The sequence below is a fragment of the Oncorhynchus keta genome, chromosome 3 (assembly GCF_023373465.1).
Source record: "Oncorhynchus keta strain PuntledgeMale-10-30-2019 chromosome 3, Oket_V2, whole genome shotgun sequence".
Lineage (NCBI taxonomy): Eukaryota > Metazoa > Chordata > Actinopteri > Salmoniformes > Salmonidae > Oncorhynchus > Oncorhynchus keta.
In genome coordinates this window covers 33,834,417-33,855,337 of record NC_068423.1, presented here as the reverse complement: position 1 = coordinate 33,855,337, position 20,921 = coordinate 33,834,417, and the positions used below count along the sequence as shown (strand labels likewise).

The window sequence follows — 20,921 nt, the reverse complement described above, 5'->3', positions numbered from 1 at the left end:
AATTCCCCATAATAACGAAGACAAAACATGTTTTCAGTAAATTTTTGCAAATGATAAAATACAGAAATATTTAATTTACATAAGTATTTACACCATTGAGACTATACTTTGTAGAAGCACCTTCGGCAGCGATTTTAGCTGTGAGTCTTTTTGGGTACGGCTCTTAGAGAGTTCCACACCTGTATTGTGCAACATCTTCAAGCTCTGTCAAATTGGTTGTTGATCATCGCTAGGCAACCCTTTTCAAGTCTTGCCATAGATTTTCAAGTAGATTTGAGTGAAAACTGTAACTCTGCCACTCAGGAACATCCACTGTCTTCCTGGTAAGCAACTCCAGTGTAGATGTGGCATTGTGTTTTAGGTTTTTGTCCTGCTGAAAGGTGAATTAATCTCAGTGTCTGATGGAAAGAAGACTGAACCAGGTTTTCCTCTAGGATGTTGACTGTGTTTAGCTCCATTCTGTTTCTTTTTTATCCTGAAAAACTCCCCAGTCCTTAATACAAGCATACCCATAACATGATGCAGCCACCACTATGCTTGAAAATATGAAGAGTGGTACTCAGTAATGTGTTGTATTGGATTTACCTCAAACATAATTCTTTGTATTCAGGACAAAAAAGTGAATAGCTTTGTCATATTTTTTGCAGTACTACTTTAGTGCCTTGTTTGCAAACAGGATGCATGTTTTGGAATGTTTTTATTCTGTACAGGCTTCCTTCTTTTCACTGTCATTTAGGTTAGTATTGTGGAGTAACTACAATATTGTTGATCCATCCTCAGTTCAGTTCTCTCTTATCACAGCTATTAAACTCTGTAACTGTTATAAAGTCACCATTGGCCTCATGGTGAAATCCCTGAATGGTTTCCTTCCTCTCCGGCAACTGAGTTAGGAAGGACATCTGTATCTTTGTAATGACTGGGTGTATTGATACACCATCCAGAGTGTAATTAATAACTTCACCATGCTCAAAGGGATATTAAATGTCTGATTTTCAATGTATTATGTGACTTGTTAAGAACAGTTTTCCTTCTTAATTCCTAGGCCAGTGGCACAACATCTCAATTCAATCCATTTTCAATTTGGGTTTGATTTGAAGTTTGAAATATCCAATAAATGTTGTTCCACTTCACGATTGTGTCCCACTTGTTGTTGATTCTTCACAAAAAAATACAGTTTTATATCTTTATGTTTGAAGCCTGAAATGTGGCAAAAGGTCGCAAAGTTCAAGGGGGCCGAATACTTTCGCAAGGCACTGTATATAAACATTGAAATAAGAAAAATTGAATTAAGAAATATGGAAATATTAGGAAGAGCAATGTCAGAGACAGGAGAATAATTTACACTGTAATGTGTACTCCGTACTCTATAATGTGTACTCTGGACTCTATAATGTGTACTCTGGACTCTATAATGTGTACTCCGGACTCTATAATGTGTACTCTGGACTCTATAATGTGTACTCCGTACTCTATAATGTGTACTTGGACTCTATAATGTGTACTCCGTACTCTATAATGTGTACTCAACTAACATCAAGGCGGTGTCCCGTTCCTGTAGGTTCATGCTCAACATGTTCTGTGCCTCACACAGGAAGCGAGTAGGTCCTAATCCAGGCACTGTCATCTCCCATCTTCAGTTACTTGGCAATTGTATCACTGGGCTAGCCTGTGCCATTAAACTCAGAACAAGAATAGAGCCCGTGATGAACCTTCCCAAGTTCTTTGTTTCTGGCATTTCCACTGGCTTCCAGTTGAAGCTCGCACCGCACAAGACCATGGTGCTGACGGAGCTGTGAGGGGAACGGCACCTCAGTACCTCCAGGCTTGAGGCCAGGGCACTTTCATCCACCTCTGGCCTGCTCGCCTCCCTACCACTGAGGAAGCACAGTTCCCGCTCAGCCCAGTCAAAACTGTTCGCTGCTCTGGCCCCCTAATGGTGGAAAAACTCCCTAGCGCCAGGACAGCGAGTAATCACCACCTTCCGGAGACACCTGAAACCCCACTGTCAAGGAATACCTAGGATAGGGTGGTTGCTGAGTAATGGGCTTCTCTGTACCCCCCTTCTCCCCCCCCAACAAGATTTAGATGCAAGTGGCTGTTCCACTGGTTGTCAAAATGCACCAATTTTTCAGCTACTGGAAAGTCATTTACTTAAATGTAAATGTAAATGTACTCTGGACTCTATATTTCTGATCAATTTGATGTGATTTTAATGGACAAAAAATGTGCCTTTCGTTCAAAATGTGTACTCTGGACTCTATAATGTGTACTCTGGACTCTATAATGTGTACTCCGGACTCTATAATGTGTACTCCGGACTCTATAATGTGTACTCCGGACTCTGTAATGTGTACTCGGACTCTATAATGTGTACATTCTAAATGTGTAAGAAGAATAATGTGTACTCCGGACTCTATAATGTGTACTCTGGACTCTATAATGTGTACTCCGGACTCTATAATGTGTACTCTGGACTCTATAATGTGTACTCCGTACTCTGTAATGTGTACTCCGGACTCTATAATGTGTACCCGGACTCTATAATGTGTACTCTGGACTCTATAATGTGTACTCCGTACTCTATAATGTGTACTCTGGACTCTATAATGTGTACTCCGTACTCTATAATGTGTACTCTGGACTCTATAATGTGTACTCTGGACTCTATAATGTGTACTCTGGACTCTATAATGTGTACTCCGGACTCTATAATGTGTACTCCGGACTCTATAATGTGTACTCCGGACTCTATAATGTGTACTCCGTACTCTATAATGTGTACTCCGGACTCTATAATGTGTACTCCGGACTCTATAATGTGTACTCCGGACTCTATAATGTGTACTCCGGACTCTATAATGTGTACTCCGGACTCTATAATGTGTACTCCGGACTCTATAATGTGTACTCTGGACTCTATAATGTGTACTCTGGACTCTATAATGTGTACTCCGGACTCTATAATGTGTACTCTGGACTCTATAATGTGTACTCCGTACTCTATAATGTGTACTCCGGACTCTATAATGTGTACTCCGTACTCTATAATGTGTACTCTGGACTCTATAATGTGTACTCCGTACTCTATAATGTGTACTCCGGACTCTATAATGTGTACTCCGGACTCTATAATGTGTACTCTGGACTCTATAATGTGTACTCCGGACTCTATAATGTGTACTCCGGACTCTATAATGTGTACTCCGGACTCTATAATGTGTACTCTGGACTCTATAATGTGTACTCCGGACTCTATAATGTGTACTCCGGACTCTATAATGTGTACTCCGGACTCTATAATGTGTACTCCGGACTCTATAATGTGTACTCCGGACTCTATAATGTGTACTCCGGACTCTATAATGTGTACTCCGGACTCTATAATGTGTACTCCGGACTCTATAATGTGTACTCTGTACTCTCTATAATGTGTACTCCGGACTCTGCTCTTCCTAATATTTCTAAGTTTCTTATTCTATAATGTTTACTTTGGACTCTTAGATTTGTGTATTGTTGTATATTGTTAGATATTACCGGACTCTATAATGTGTACTAGAAACACATAATTTTGTTACACCTGTAATAACATCTGTCTAAAATGTGTACTGGACCAATAACATCTGTTAAATATGGAACAATAACATCTGTTAAATCTGGACCAATAACATCTGTTAAATATGGGACCAATAACATCTGTTAAATATGTGTATGGACCAATAACATCTGTTAAATATGTGTATGGACCAATAACATCTGTTAAATATGTGTATGGACCAATAACATCTGTTAAATATGTGTATGGACCAATAACATCTGTTAAATATGTGTATGGACCAATAACATCTGTTAAATATGGACCAATAACATCTGTTAAATATGTGTATGGACCAATAACATCTGTTAAATATGTGTATGGACCAATAACATCTGTTAAATATGTGTATGGACCAATAACATCTGTTAAATATGGACCAATAACATCTGTTAAATATGTGTATGCGGGCAATATCATTTGATTTGATGGTGCTGAGAGGAAGCCCTGTGGCCTGCAGTGGGAGAAGACGGAGAAAGATGGATTTTGGCCGAGATTCTTCAAATTTTCTCATCTATGAAACGTTTGATCTCCATACAATGTTCTGTTTACAAAACTAGAATCTGTAACAAACAGAGTGCACTTCGTGTTGTGGACTTTACTCTGCCAAAGTAAAAAAAAAATGCGTTGATCAGGAGTGACAGGGCAAGTTGAGTTACTGCACACACGCACTTCCCAGTGTAGGCGTTCCCTAATGGAAATATGCAAATAAATGCCAGAACGTGCCAATAGGATCTCGCTGGCTGGTGCTTGCCTCCGCCCACATCCTTGCCAGGCATCCTGTTTTTTTCTCAACACAAGAAAAACCAACATCATTGTAAAGGCCTATAATAAAGCTCACTCAGTATATTTAAAAACATTCAAATGTTCTCTCTCTTGCATCCCGTGAAAATGGTCTTGCTCGTCGTGTGCCCCTTTGAAACAGCCACTGTGCTGTAAGAGAGAGAGAGAGAGAGCCCGCCCACAGAGGGGACACGCTGATGACGTCAGATGATTGACAGGTCTGTCAGAGCGTGTCCGTACAGAACATGATTGATTGATAGGGGGCGGGGGTTAAAGCCTCTTTTTTTTCATCCAATGGCGACGAGCCCACAGGTCCGTGGCGGTTTTTGTCGTCCTCCGTTTGTCTATTCGGTATGATACGGTGGATAGTTTACCGCTTGGAAAGCATCCTGGATACTCTCCTGGGAACGAACGGGTATGTGAGAATAACTAGATTAACGTGACTTGCCATTTTCAGCCGCTTGTAAAAGTGAAAGAGTGATCGTTTGAAGCTTTCTAAAGGCTTTTTTTTAGGACGGTTTGGAAATCGTTTCGTTCTGCAGACGCGTCGTTGGAAATGCGGGACGTTTCAGTTTGACAGCTCGAGCTAGCAAATGCAGTTAGCTACACAGCTGAGACGGTCTATAACGGGCAAATTTAGTCCTTGTGGCTTTTTCCCCCCAACCCCGGAGCCCGCAATTCTACTATCTAGCCTTCTCATTGTCAAACAGTAAGCACTGGCCAGGATTTTAATTTTGAAATGTGCCATTTGCTGCTTGCGCCGGACACAATAAGTTAGCGTAGCTACTAGCTATGTCGCTAATATGCTATCTAAGGCTAGCAACTATTGACAGCTACTAGCCAGCGGTTACCATGCAGTCGCGGTTACCATGTATGCCGCGTTCAAAACAACTGGGAACTGAGAGATCTCCGACTTTCAGTGCGTTCAAAACAACTGGGAACTGAGAGATCTCCGACTTTCAGTGCGTTCAAAGCAACTGGGAACTGAGAGATCTCCGACTTTCAGTGCGTTCAAAACAACTGGGAACTGAGAGATCTCCGACTTTCAGTGCGTTCAAAGCAACTGGGAACTGAGAGATCTCCGACTTTCAGGGCGTTCAAAACAACTGGGAACTGAGAGATCTCCGACTTTCAGTGCGTTCAAAGCAACTGGGAACTGAGAGATCTCCGACTTTCAGTGCGTTCAAAGCAACTGGGAAATCAGGGGGGTCGATTTGAATGGGCCTTCATTCTAGGGCTCTGACTTTTCGACCTGAACTTCGCTGACGTTATGATTTGACCTCGTATTTTCCCGAGTTCACAGATGGGTTGAACACGTCAGTAGCCTTTTGCCGAGTCCCCAAGAGAGCCTGCGATGCGACTTACGCTTTTGGACGTTAATAAAGGGATACTTTTGAGATTTTGGCAAATTGGCCATTTATCTACTTCCACAGAGTCAGATGAACTCGTGGATACCATTTTATGTCTCTGTGTCCAGTATGAAATAAGTTAAGAGATTGTTTTGGGAGCCAATGCTAAATAGCGTTATCGCAATGAATGGAAGTCTATGTGTATCTACTAGCATGCTAACAGATACCCAAAGACTTAGTCATTGCGCTATCGCTGGTTAGCATTGGCTCCCAAAACGAACTTATTTCATACTGGACACAGAGACATAACAATGTGTCAAGGTATCTGTTTAACAAGTGGACATTCCCTCTCAACTCTTCTACATTTACTGGATTGGTTGAGTGCTTGAAGAAGAGAAGCGCCCCCAACAGTTAATTTTCTTCTCGAGACCAGTATGTAGGGGATCTAGTTTCAGTCATTTCTTTAACGCCTGCTATTGTTTAATAAGTTAGTTATGATGTGAGAAGAGTGGAAATTATAAAATAAAAAAAAGAAAGTCATTTATTGACAACATATTCGTTTAAACATATAGCTAGCTAGCAGATGACCAAGTACAGAGTTTTTTTTTTTCTTTCTGTACAGACACCCAACAAGATGATGATGTTTGCAAAAGTGTCAACACTTGTTTTATTATGATGTTTTCTGCAGGAACCAACAAACAGAAGCAACACCGACAGTTTCAACCATCTGCTCTAGCTACAGCCAGAGATCATGGATTATGTGTGACTCACTAGGATAAACTGAGCTGCCCCTGGGCCTGGTTAGCATTTGACTTCCTCCGATGAGGAGTGAGTCAGTCACTGTCCCCAACCGCACCTTGTTCTGCTGCCTGGAGTAGACCTACAGTCCGGGGACATGGCCAATCCACACCTGGCTAACCTGGCCTTTGCCTGGGAGAAGTACATGGACTGTCGAGTACAAGGAGCAGAGCTACAGGTAGGTGCAGTAGCTCTGGTCCAGGGCACTACAACCCGGACCAGAGCTGGCCACACAACTCCTATGGCACAAGATACTTTTTCTGTGGTTAAAACTGTCATTCACGTTACAGCTGTTGCAGCCTGATTGTTGTTGTGGTTGTTGTGGTTAAAAGTGTCATTCACGTTACAGCTGTTACAGCCTGATTGTTGTTGTGGTTGTTGTGGTTAAAAGTGTCATTCACGTTACAGCTGTTACAGCCTGATTGTTGTTGTGGTTGTTGTGGTTAACTGTCATATACGTTACAGCTGTTACAGCCTTTGTGGTTAACTGTCATTCACGTTACAGCTGTTACAGCCTGATTGTTGTTGTGGTTAAAACTGTCATTCACGTTGCAGCTGTTACAGCCTGATTGTTGTTGTGGTTGTTGTGGTTAACTGTCATTCACGTTACAGCTGTTACAGCCTGATTGTTGTTGTGGTTGTTGTGGTTAAAACTGTCATTCACGTTACAGCTGTTACAGCCTGATTGTTGTTGTGGTTGTTGTTGTTGTTGTTGTGGTTAAAACTGTCATTCACGTTACAGCCTGATTGTTGTTGTGGTTGTTGTGGTTAAAACTGTCATTCACGTTACAGCTGTTACAGCCTGATTGTTGTTGTGGTTGTTGTTGTTGTGGTTGTTGTGGTTAACTGTCATTCACGTTACAGCTGTTACAGCCTGATGGTTGTTGTGGTTAAAACTGTCATTCACGTTGCTGTTACAGCCTGATTGTTGTTGTGGTTGTTGTGGTTAACTGTCATTCACGTTACAGCTGTTACAGACTGATTGTTGTTGTGGTTAACTGTCATTCACGTTACAGCTGTTGCAGCCTGATTGTTGTTGTGGTTAAAACTGTCATTCACGTTACAGCTGTTACAGCCTGATTGTTGTTGTGGTTGTTGTGGTTAACTGTCATTCACGTTACAGCTGTTACAGCCTGATTGTTGTTGTGGTTAACTGTCATTCACGTTACAGCTGTTACAGCCTGATTGTTGTTGTGGTTGTTGTGGTTAAAACTGTCATTCACGTTACAGCTGTTACAGCCTGATTGTTGTTGTTGTTGTTGTTGTTGTTGTTGTTGTTGTGGTTAACTGTCATTCACGTTACAGCTGTTACAGCCTGATTGTTGTTGTGGTTGTTGTGGTTAACTGTCATTCACGTTACAGCTGTTACAGCCTGATTGTTGTTGTGGTTGTTGTGGTTAACTGTCATTCACGTTACAGCTGTTACAGCCTGATTGTTGTTGTGGTTAAAACTGTCATTCACGTTACAGCTGTTACAGCCTGATTGTTGTTGTGGTTGTTGTGGTTAAAACTGTCATTCACGTTACAGCTGTTACAGCCTGATTGTTGTTGTGGTTGTTGTGGTTAACTGTCATTCACGTTACAGCTGTTACAGCCTGATTGTTGTTGTGGTTGTTGTTGTTGTGGTTGTTGTGGTTAACTGTCATTCACGTTACAGCTGTTACAGCCTGATTGTTGTTGTGGTTGTTGTGGTTAACTGTCATTCACGTTACAGCTGTTACAGCCTGATTGTTGTTGTGGTTAACTGTCATTCACGTTACAGCTGTTACAGCCTGATTGTTGTTGTGGTTAACTGTCATTCACGTTACAGCTGTTACAGCCTGATTGTTGTTGTGGTTGTGTAACTGTCATTCACGTTACAGCTGTTACAGCCTGATTGTTGTTGTGGTTGTTGTGGTTAAAACTGTCATTCACGTTACAGCTGTTACAGCCTGATTGTTGTTGTTGTTGTTGTGGTTGTTGTGGTTAACTGTCATTCACGTTACAGCTGTTACAGCCTGATTGTTGTTGTTGTTGTTGTTGTTGTTGTGGTTAACTGTCATTCACGTTACAGCTGTTACAGCCTGATTGTTGTTGTTGTGGTTGTTGTGGTTGTTGTGGTTAACTGTCATTCACGTTACAGCTGTTACAGCCTGATTGTTGTTGTGGTTAAAACTGTCATTCACGTTGCAGCTGTTACAGCCTGATTGTTGTTGTTGTTGTTGTTGTGGTTGTTGTGGTTAACTGTCATTCACGTTACAGCTGTTACAGCCTGATTGTTGTTGTGGTTGTTGTGGTTAAAAGTGTCATTCACGTTACAGCTGTTACAGCCTGATTGTTGTTGTGGTTGTTGTGGTTGTTGTTGTTGTTGTGGTTAACTGTCATTCACGTTACAGCTGTTACAGCCTGATTGTTGTTGTGGTTGTTGTGGTTAACTGTCATTCACGTTACAGCTGTTACAGCCTGATTGTTGTTGTGGTTAAAAACTGTCATTCACGTTACAGCTGTTACAGCCTGATTGTTGTTGTGGTTAAAACTGTCATTCACGTTACAGCTGTTACAGCCTGATTGTTGTTGTGGTTAAAACTGTCATTCACGTTACAGCTGTTACAGCCTGATTGTTGTTGTGGTTAACTGTCATGTTGTGTTACAGTGATTGTTGTTGTGGTTAACTGTCATTCACGTTACAGCTGTTACAGCCTGATTGTTGTTGTGGTTAAAACTGTCATTCACGTTACAGCTGTTACAGCCTGATTGTTGTTGTGGTTAACTGTCATTCACGTTACAGCTGTTACAGCCTGATTGTTGTTGTGGTTAAAACTGTCATTCACGTTACAGCTGTTACAGCCTGATTGTTGTTGTGGTTAACTGTTGTTGTTTACAGCCTGTTGTTGTTGTGGTTAACTGTCATTCACGTTACAGCTGTTACAGCCTGATTGTTGTTGTGGTTGTTGTGGTTAAAACTGTCATTCACGTTACAGCTGTTACAGCCTGATTGTTGTTGTGGTTAACTGTCATTCACGTTGCTGTTACAGCCTGATTGTTGTTGTGGTTAACTGTCATTCACGTTACAGCTGTTACAGCCTGATTGTTGTTGTGGTTAACTGTCATTCACGTTACAGCTGTTACAGACTGATTGTTGTTGTGGTTGTTGTGGTTAACTGTCATTCACGTTACAGCTGTTACAGCCTGATTGTTGTTGTGGTTAACTGTCATTCACGTTACAGCTGTTACAGCCTGATTGTTGTTGTGGTTAAAACTGTCATTCACGTTGCAGCTGTTACAGCCTGATTGTTGTTGTGGTTAAAACTGTCATTCACGTTACAGCTGTTACAGCCTGATTGTTGTTGTGGTTAACTGTCATTCACGTTACAGCTGTTACAGCCTGATTGTTGTTGTGGTTAACTGTCATTCACGTTACAGCTGTTACAGCCTGATTGTTGTTGTGGTTAAAACTGTCATTCACGTTACAGCTGTTACAGCCTGATTGTTGTTGTGGTTAACTGTCATTCACGTTGCTTTACAGCCTGATTGTTGTTGTGGTTAACTGTCATTCACGTTACAGCTGTTACAGACTGATTGTTGTTGTGGTTGTTGTGGTTAACTGTCATTCACGTTACAGCTGTTACAGCCTGATTGTTGTTGTGGTTAACTGTCATTCACGTTACAGCTGTTACAGCCTGATTGTTGTTGTGGTTAAAACTGTCATTCACGTTGCAGCTGTTACAGCCTGATTGTTGTTGTTGTTGTTGTGGTTAAAACTGTCATTCACGTTGCAGCCTGATTGTTGTTGTTGTTGTTGTTGTTGTTGTTGTGGTTAAAACTGTCATTCACGTTGCAGCCTGGTTGTTGTTGTTGTTGTTGTTGTGGTTGTTGTGGTTAAAAGTGTCATTCACGTTACAGCTGTTACAGCCTGATTGTTGTTGTGGTTGTTGTTGTGGTTGTTGTGGTTAACTGTCATTCACGTTACAGCTGTTACAGCCTGATTGTTGTTGTTGTTGTTGTTGTTGTTGTTGTTGTTGTTGTTGTTGTATGACTTTTTAAAAGTAGGTTTCTGTCAATGAATAATAAGTGAAATACACTACTGTAGATGTGGAAAATCCCTACTGCAGTATACTAGCCTAATATAGAGACACATTGGCTCTAATGCACATGGATACCAGTAGTATAATGGCTTAATGGGATGTTTGCTGCTATTCATTATACCACTGGTCATTACTTAACTGGGGTCCGGTAAGCCACATGGTCTACTTTGTAGATTTTTCCGGTAAGGAGATTAGACCAACTCAGGAGTATAAGAATGGTGATCGTTCATCACAGGATTACGCTGATCGAGGAAAACATTTGTGGGGAAACATCTGTTTCGGCTTGCCCCTAGGGGCACGGCCCGTCTGCTTGCCCCTAGGGGCACGGCCCGTCTGCTTGCCCCTAGGGGCACGGCCCGTCTGCTTGCCCCTAGGGGCACGGCCCGTCTGCTTGCCCCTAGGTGTCGGCTTGCCCCTAGGTGCACGGCCCGTCTGCTTGCCCCTAGGTGCACGGCCCGTCTGCTTGCCCCTAGGTGCACGGCCCGTCTGCTTGCCCCTAGGTGCACGGCCCGTCTGCTTGCCCCTAGGTGCACGGCCCGTCTGCCTGCCCCTAGGTGCACGGCCCGTCTGCTTGCCCCTAGGTGTCGGCTTGCCCCTAGGTGCACGGCCCGTCTGCTTGCCCCTAGGTGCACGGCCCGTCTGCTTGCCCCTAGGTGTCGGCTTGCCCCTAGGTGCACGGCCCGTCGGCTTTCCCCTAGGTGCACGGCCCGTCCGCCTGCCCCTAGGTGCACGGCCCGTCGGCCTGCCCCTAGGTGTCGGCTTGCCCCTAGGTGCACGGCCCGTCGGCTTGCCCCTAGGTGCACGGCCCGTCTGCTTGCCCCTAGGTGCACGGCCCGTCTGCTTGCCCCTAGGTGCACGGCCCGTCGGCCTGCCCCTAGGTGTCGGCTTGCCCCTAGGTGTCGGCTTGCCCCTAGGTGTCGGCTTGCCCCTAGGTGCACGGCCCGTCGGCTTGCCCCTAGGTGCACGGCCCGTCTGCTTGCCCCTAGGTGCACGGCCCGTCGGCCTGCCCCTAGGTGTCGGCTTGCCCCTAGGTGCACGGCCCGTCGGCTTGCCCCTAGGTGCACGGCCCGTCGGCTTGCCCCTAGGTGCACGGCCCGTCTGCTTGCCCCTAGGTGCACGGCCCGTCTGCTTGCCCCTAGGTGCACGGCCCGTCTGCTTGCCCCTAGGTGCACGGCCCGTCGGCTTGCCCCTAGGTGCACGGCCCGTCGGCTTGCCCCTAGGTGCACGGCCCGTCTGCTTGCCCCTAGGTGCACGGCCCGTCTGCTTGCCCCTAGGTGCACGGCCCGTCTGCTTGCCCCTAGGTGCACGGCCCGTCTGCTTGCCCCTAGGTGCACGGCCCGTCTGCCTGCCCCTAGGTGTACGGCCCGTCTGCTTGCCCCTAGGTGCACGGCCCGTCTGCCTGCCCCTAGGTGCACGCCCCGTCTGCTTGCCCCTAAGTGCACGGCCCGTCTGCTTGCCCCTAGGTGTTGGCTTGGCTACTTCGGTCACATCATACATAACATAGGGGAAAGTTGCTTCTGCAGAATTCTCTATAAAGAAACATGGATTGATAACAGGCCTGATGGTTCAGTCTTTCCAGTTTGTATTTTTTATTTAACCTTGTATTTAACTAGGCAAGTCAGTTAAGAACAAATTCTTATTTACAATGACAATTTTTACCTTGTCAGTTCGGGAATTCGAGCCCAACGCTATAACCACTAGGCTACCTGCCACCCAACGCTCTAACCGCTAGGCAACCTGCCACCCCAACGCTCTAACCGCTAGGCTACCTGCCGCCCCAACGCTCTAACCACTAGGCTACCTGCCGCCCCAACGCTCTAACCACTAGGCTACCTGCCGCCCCAACGCTCTAACCACTAGGCTACCTGCCGCCCCAACGCTCTAACCACTAGGCTACCTGCCGCCCCAACGCTCTAACCACTAGGCTACCTGCCGCCCCAACGCTCTAACCACTAGGCTACCTGCCGCCCCAACGCTCTAACCACTAGGCTACCTGCCGCCCCAACGCTCTAACCACTAGGCTACCTGCCGCCCCAACGCTCTAACCACTAGGCTACCTGCCGCCCCAACGCTCTAACCACTAGGCTACCTGCCGCCCCAACGCTCTAACCACTAGGCTACCTGCCACCCGTATGGCAAAGAGGCTAGCCTGTGTGTTAATATAGGTCTTTTCTTCTATACAGACTAGTTTAGAGGACTATAGACTAGTGCAGCCTGTGTTAATATAGGTCTCTTCTTCTATACAGACTAGTTTAGAGGACTATAGACTAGTACAGCCTGTGTGTTAATATGGGAGGTCTCTTCTTCTATACAGACTAGTTTAGAGGACTATAGACTAGTGCATCCTGTGTTAATATGGAAGGTCTCTTCTTCTATACAGACTAGTTTAGAGGACTATAGACTAGTGCAGCATGTGTGTTAATCTAGAAGGTCTCTTCTGTGCCACATCATCACTGCTATACAGACTAGTTTAGACTACTTGATGTCTGGATTTACTTGTGACGTGGTCTGGTGTGGATGCCAAGTGGTAGTTCACTAAAGTGGTAGTTCACTAAAACCTCAATCATGTCTTTCTAAATGGGAACCGAGTAGGGCTCATGAAAAGGCTGTGTGTGTGTTGACTGGTCTGTTTAATCTTGTGCTGAGCGATTAACCAAAATGTATTTTTTTCTCCATGGTTATTAAACAACTAGTTGACCGTTCGTTCTTGACCTGATTTGTAGATGAACCATGTGGGACGCTGGGCTGAAGGGAGTTGTAGTTTTCATTAAGTAAAATAATATTCAACCTCATTCAGGCAGAAACGTGGTAATTAACTACAATGACCATAATCCATTGTGACTGTTCTTTCTGGTTTGGACAGAGATGGATACACTTTTACACCTGCTAATTTAGTTTAGAAACAAAGTGCATTTACCTTATGAGAGAAGAATGTACGCAACACAACAAGAGAGAGGGCTAGAGACAGTTTGTGGAAGTATACCTTATCTACTTTGATAAACAAGTACAATGATTCAGTCAGTCAGCTCTGCAGCATACTTAGGCAGACTAGCCACAGATAGAGGGGGCCACAGACAGTACAGTATGAGGAGGACAACGTTGTCTGGCTGTTACTGCCTGAGTAGAGATGTTGAAAAATAAGTCAATATTGTATTATTTCATAGTAATTTCCTAATTTTCTATTGATCGCTACCCAATGTGAACCTAACAGTTTGTTTTGGCATTTGAATGTTCAGAATCGTTGGTCATGGAAATTTAGTTAAAAGTCATGTATAATTAATGGAAAAGTCATTCAATTCCATCTTTCAAAATGTGTTTGAAGCCTGGTTTTAACTGATAGACAAGCCAGCATGAGACGGACGGAGGAGCTGTGAGTTACAGCGTAGTTGATTAGGTGGGTGTGAGTGTTAACCACAGCTTGCCTGCTGGGTGTCTGTCTGGCCAAGAATATGAAGCACAGGGCTTTTTCTCAGTTACTAGACTGAGCCCAGCCTGAAGGGCCTGAGTAAAATAGTAACTACCAAACTGAGCTGTCTGTTTTGGAGGAAGTTGTGTTTAGTTCTGACCTCTCCCAGGCCACCACTACACCATATAAACTGATGGCACCTCCCTCCTCTCACTGGTGTATCTTTCTGGTTCTTCTGACCTCTCCCAGGCCTATCTGTTGTGATCCAACTCCACCTCCCCCTCTCTTTCTGGTACCTCTCACCCCATGACCGTGAGTCTTCAACAGAGAGATCACCAGACTCCGATTAGTCTGCTCAACCACCAGAGTAAAGCCTGGGATTGGACTGCAAGAGCCACTGATCTCAGATCAGGTCCCCTGTTGTCCATTTTAATCCTATTCATTATGATCAGAAGGCAAAAGCTGACCCCAGATCACAACTGCCTTATGAATCCGGGCCCTATCCTGGATATTCACAGCATTGCGTATTCCCGTGGACTCGTAGCGCTCTGCTCTGAGTCATACTGAGCCTTAATAATGCTTTTTTTGTCAAGTAGGAAGTCACAAGATCACTTGTTTCTATGGCGATATACTGGGTCTTCTAACAATGACCTAGTTACTGTAGGCTTCAGAAAGGAGATGAGGTATCCTCCATTCAAATACAAGCTATTTGTATGGTGTCCTCTGCTCCTTCTGTAAAAGCATTGATGTATCACTTAGGCTCGTAGCTGAAGCTCCAGTTGTGTTCAAACTAAGACTTTCCAGTGCCATGGTCCTCACTCCTCTGACTATGAGTAGTTCGTGGTGTGGTAACCAACAGGTCTGGGATGATTCTGGGGTAGGTGTTTTGAAATGCGGAGAGGATTTTTTTTCTTTCTTTCTTTCTTCCATTGGATATTAAAAGCTAATTTACAATTGGTGTAAGTTGTCCTCTCTTCTCTCTGGAGAGAGGAGAGAAGAGGAGCAGTCAAGGAGGGAGAGAGAAGTGACAAGATGGCGCCTACAGACACGGTTGCCCTGTTTTCTAGCTCCTATCCAACTTTGCAGTATTTTTTTTTTTTTTTTTTTTTTTTTTTTTGTGTGTTATTTCTTACATTATGTACTCGGAACGTTTCTAGTATTATTACCTACAGCCGGAAATAACTTTGACATTAGATTGGCGGTCACTCGCCATAAATAACTTTGACATTAGATTGGCGGTCACTCGCTATAAATAACTTTGACATTAGATTGGCGGTCACTCGCTATAAATAACTTTGACATTAGATTGGCGGTCACTCGCTATAAATAACTTTGACATTAGATTGGCGGTCACTCGCTATAAATAACTTTGACATTAGATCGGCGGTACATTAGATTGGCGGTCATATAAATAACTTTGACATTAGATTGGCGGTCACTCGCTATAAATAACTTTGACATTAGATTGGCGGTCACGCTATAAATAACTTTGACATTAGATTGGCGGTATAAATAACTTTGACATTAGATTGGCGGTCACTCGCTATAAATAACTTTGACATTAGATTGGCGGTCACTCGCTAAATAAATAGATTGGCTCACTTAAATAACTTTGACATTAGATTGGCGGTCACTCGCCATAAATAACTTTGACATTAGATTGGCGGTCACTGGAAATAGTCTTTGACATTAGATTGGCGGTCACTCGCTATAAATAACTTTGACATTGATTGGCGGTCGACATTAGATTGGCGGTCACTCGCTATAAATAACTTTGACATTAGATTGGCGGTCACTCGCTATAAATAACTTTGACATTAGATTGGCGGTCACTCGCTATAAATAACTTTGACATTAGATTGGCGGTCACTCGCTATAAATAACTTTGACATTAGATTGGCGGTCACTCGCTATAAATAACTTTGACATTAGATTGGCGGTCACTCGCTATAAATAACTTTGACATTAGATTGGCGGTCAAAAATAACTTTGACATTAGATTGGCGGTCACTCGCATCACTAGACATTAGATTGGCGGTCACTATAAATAACTTTGACATTAGATTGGCGGTCACTCGCTATAAATAACTTTGACATTAGATTGGCGGTCACTCGCTATAAATAACTTTGACATTAGATTGGCGGTCACTCGCCATAAATAACTTTGACATTAGATTGGCGGTCACTCACCAGAAATGTGACCTCCCTGAACTGGATCCTTTGTTTGGACTTCCTGAAGCAGCCCCGTTCATCCCAGGTGCTATACCATAAAGTCGACGTCGGAGATGAGAAATTAGTTTGTAGTCAGGCTCAGTCAGCGAGCAAACCATCCACCATGCCGGAGTATATTACTCGCTAACGTTCAGTCCCAGGACAATAAAGTAGATGAGCTCAGGGCGAGGATCTCCTTCCAGAGAGACATCAGGGACCGTAACATACTCTGTTATACAGAATCATGGCTTTCTCCAGATATATTATCTAGGGTTGGAAATTGCCAGGGACATCACAATACGATGCTTAGGTGCCGATACACCCGTGGTAAGGACTGTTCAATGTTGGTCTGACCAATCTGAGCTCCAAGACTGTTTTGATCACTCGGACTGAGAAATGTTTCAGGTGGCCTCTGGGAATAGTATCGACCTATACACGGACTGTGTCTGGGTTCACCAGGAAGTGCATAGAAGATGTACCTACTGTGACTATATCCAAACCAAAAACCGTGTATAGATGGCAGCATTTGTGCGAAGCTGAATGCGAGAACCACCACATTTATCCACAGCAAGGTGACTGGGAACATGGACGTGTGCAAACAGACCAGCTATGACCTCTGTAAGGCCATCGGGGGCAAAACGACAGTACAGGGACAATTTGGAGTCACAATTCAACAGCTCAAACACGAGACGCATGTGGAAGGGACTCCAAACAATCACAGATTCAGAAAGGGAAAGTCATCCTGACAAGCTACAAACCTTCTCCCGCAAATTAATTACTTAATCATACAATGTAATTTTCTGGATTTCTGTTTTAGATTCCGTCTCTCACAGTTGAAGTGTACCTATGATAAAAATGACAGACCTCTACATCCTTTGTAAGTAGGAAAACCTGCCGATTTTTGCAGGTCATCAAATACTTGTTCTCCCCACTGTATATGGGGCTTTGGTGACAAAATGGATGGCACTGTGATAAACTGCATCCAATTTGCTGAGTAGAGTGTTGGAGGCTATTTTGTAAATGACATCGCTGAATTCAAGGATCGGTAGGATAGTCAGTTTTACAAGGGTATGTTTGGCAGCATAAGTGAAGGATGCTTTGTTGCGAAATAAGGAGCTGATTCTAGATTTAATTTTGGATTGGAGATGCTTAATGTGAGTCTGGAAGGAGAGTTTACAGTCTAACCAGACACCTAGGTATTTGTAGTTGTCCACATATTCTATGTCAGAACGATTCAGAGTAGTGATGCTCGACGGGCGGGCAGGTAGCAATCGATTGAAGAGCATGCATTTAGTTTTACTTGTATTTAAGAGCAGGTGCAGATCACGGAAGGAGAGTTGTAAGGCATTGAAGCTCGTCTGGAGGTTAGTTAATAACAGTGTCCAAAGAAGGGCCAGAAGTATACAGAATGATGTCGTCTGCATAGAGGTGGATCAAGGAATCACCCGCAGCAAGCCTGAGAACCCTGTGGCACCCCCATAGAGACTACCAGAGGTCTGGACAACAGGCCCTCCAATTTGACATACTTAACTCTAGAAGTAGTTGGTGAACCAGGGGAGGCAGTAATTTGAGAAACCAAAGCTGTTGATTCTGCCGGTAAGAATGCGGTGATTGACAGTCGAAAGCCTTGGCCAGGTCAATGAAGACTGCTGCACAGTATTGTCTTTTATCAATGGCGGTTATGATATCGTTTAGGACCTTGAGCGTGGCCGAGGTGCACCCGTGACCAGCTCGGAAACCAGATTGCATAGCGGAGAAGGTACGGTGGGATTCTAAATGGTCGATGATCTGTTTGTTCACTTGGCTTTCGAAGACTTTAGATGGTTATAGGTCTGTAGCAGTTTGGGTCTAGAGTGTCACCCCCTTTGAAGAGGGGGATGACCGCGGCAGCTTTTTTGAGGAATCTCAGACGACACGAAAGATGTTGAACAGGCTAGTAATAGGGGTTGCATCAATTGCGGCGGATAATTTTTTAGAAAGAAAGGGTCCAGATTATCTAGCCCGGCTGATTTGTAGGGGTCCAGATTTTGCAGCTCTTTCAGAACATCAGCCAACTGGATTTGGGTGAAGGAGAAATGGGGAAGGCTTGGGTAAGTTGCTGTGGGGGTGCAGGGCAGTTGACCGGGGTAGGGGTAGCCAGGTGGAAAGCATGGCAAGCTGAAGAAAAATGCTTATTGGAATTCTCTATCATCCTTGACATGTTTCTACCACTTGATTGAAGTCCATCTGTGGTAAATTCAAATGACTGGAAATGATTTGGAAAGACACACCTGTCTATATAAGGTCCAACAGTTCACAGTGCATGTCAGAGCAAAAAATCTGGGGGTAGGGTACCAAAAACTCTCTACAGGATTGAAGTTCCCCAAGATCACATTGACCTCCATCATTCTTAAATGGAAGAAGTTTGGAACAACCAAGACTCTTCCTAGACCTGGCCGCCCGGCCAAACTGAGCAATCTGGGGAGAATGATCTTGGTCAGGGAGATGACCAAGAAGTCAATGGTCACTCTGACAGAGCTCCAGAGTTCCTCTGTGCAGATGGGAGAACCTTCCAGAAGGACAACCATCTCTGCAGCACTCCACCAATCAGTACTTTATGGTAGAGTGACCAGACGGATGCCACTCCTCAGTAAAAGGCACATGACAGCCCAGCTTGTAGTTTGCCAAAAGGCACCTGAAGACTCTCCGACCATGAGAAAGAAGATGATCTAGTCTGATGATACCAAGTTTGAACTATGGACTGAATGCCAAGCGTCACGTCTAGAGGAAACCTGGCACCATCCCTAGAGTGAAGCATGGTGGTGGCAACATGCTGTGGGGATGTTTTTCAGCGGCAGGGACTGGGAGACTAGTCTTGATGAAAGCGAAGATGAATGGAGCAAGGTAAAGAGATGAGATGAAAACCTGCTCCAGAGCACTCAGGACCTCAGACTGGGGTGAAGGTTCACCTTCAAACAGGACAATGACCATAAGCACACAGCCAAGACAATGCAGGAGTGGCTTTGGGACAAGTCTCTGAATATCCTTGAGTGGCCCAGCCAGAGTACTGAGTAAAGGGTCTGAATACTTATGTAAATGTGATTTATTTATTTATTTTAGTAAATGAGCAAACATTTATAGTTTTTGCTTTGTCATTATGGGGTGTAGACTGAGGGGGGGACAAGTTCATTCAATTTAGAATAAGGCTATAACGTAACAAAATGTGGAAAAGGTCAAGGGGGGTCTGAATACTTTCAGAATGCTCTGTATGTGTACAGCATATTTATATTCCGGACTCTGACGTTGCTCATTCTGATTTATATTCCGGACTCTGACGTTGCTCATTCTGATTTATATTCCGGACTCTGACGTTGCTCATTCTGATTTATATTCCGGACTCTGACGTTGCTCATTCTGATTTATATTCCGGACTCTGACGTTGCTCATTCTGATTTATATTCCTCTGGACTCTGATTTATATTCCGGACGTTGCTCATTCTGATTTATATTCGGACTCTGGCGTTGCTCATTCTGATTTATATTCCGGACTCTGACGTTGCTCATTCTGATTTATATTCCGGACTCTGACGTTGCTCATTCTGATTTATATTCCGGACTCTGACGTTGCTCATTCTGATTTATATTCCGGACTCTGACGTTGCTCATTCTGATTTATATTCCGGACTCTGACGTTGCTCATTCTGATTTATATTCCGGACTCTGACGTTGCTCATTCTGATTTATATTCCGGACTCTGACGTTGCTCATTCTGATTTATATTCCGGACTCTGACGTTGCTCATTCTGATTTATATTCCGGACTCTGACGTTGCTCATTCTGATTTATATTCCGGACTCTGACGTTGCTCATTCTGATTTATATTCCGGACTCTGACGTTGCTCATTCTGATTTATATTCCGGACTCTGACGTTGCTCATTTTGATATATGTCTTCATTTCTTGTTCTTTTTTTAACTCTCTTGGATTAGGTATTTCTAGATACTGCTGCGTTGTCTGCTCTAGAAACTTAACATAACAACTGCATCACTGCATACGACCAATAAACTTTTTGGATTTGAAGTGAGGACAACATGCATTAAAGCAAATGAGCTTCAATATCAGTCAGTGTCTTTGTGAAATTGGGGTCAGTCAGGTGTTTGGAGGGCCACTCCGCCCCCTCTGGTATGACAGGGTTCAGAATGACTACTACTACTCATGTCCCCAGTTGCCATGGAGACCCCCCTCCACCTTGTACAACAGAGTAGCAGCAGCTGCCTCAGTCTGTTCTCTCTTCTGAGTTATTATCGTGGCTCTGTTTAATGACAGGCTGGGTAACATCATCTGTGTGCCTCTCTCACGCACACAGAAGTCCACACACTGGGTGTAATGACAGTGTTTGTAGCATCTTCCTCTCTTGGTATAATTAATCTAGTTTCATCCCTGCTGCTGCAGCTCTCTCTCCTCCCCCTCTAACTCACCTGATAACAAACAGCTCTCTTTCCTCTCCCTCTAACTCACCTGATAACAAACAGCTCTCTCTCCTCCCCCTCTAACTCACCTGATAACAAACAGCTGTCTCTCCTCCCCCTCTAACTCACCTGATAACAAACAGCTCTCTCTCCTCCACCTCAAACTCACCTGATAACACACAGCTCTCTCTCCTCCCCCTCTAACTCACCTGATAACAAACAGCTCTCTCTCCTCCAACTCACCTGATAACAAACAGCTCTCTCTCCTCCA

At 44.1% G+C, this 20,921-nt stretch overlaps 1 protein-coding gene across 1 annotated transcript in view; it reads left to right on the top strand.

Moving 5' to 3' along the window:
* Window positions 1-4,670: 4,670 nt before the first annotated feature.
* The window catches only part of lyst (lysosomal trafficking regulator), a 282,509-nt gene continuing 266,258 nt past the window's right edge, over window positions 4,671-20,921 (top strand). The window contains 2 exon segments of the mRNA XM_052497067.1: window positions 4,671-4,790; window positions 6,413-6,700. Of these exon segments, the coding sequence (XP_052353027.1) occupies window positions 6,620-6,700 (81 nt within the window). The 5' untranslated portion in view covers window positions 4,671-4,790; window positions 6,413-6,619.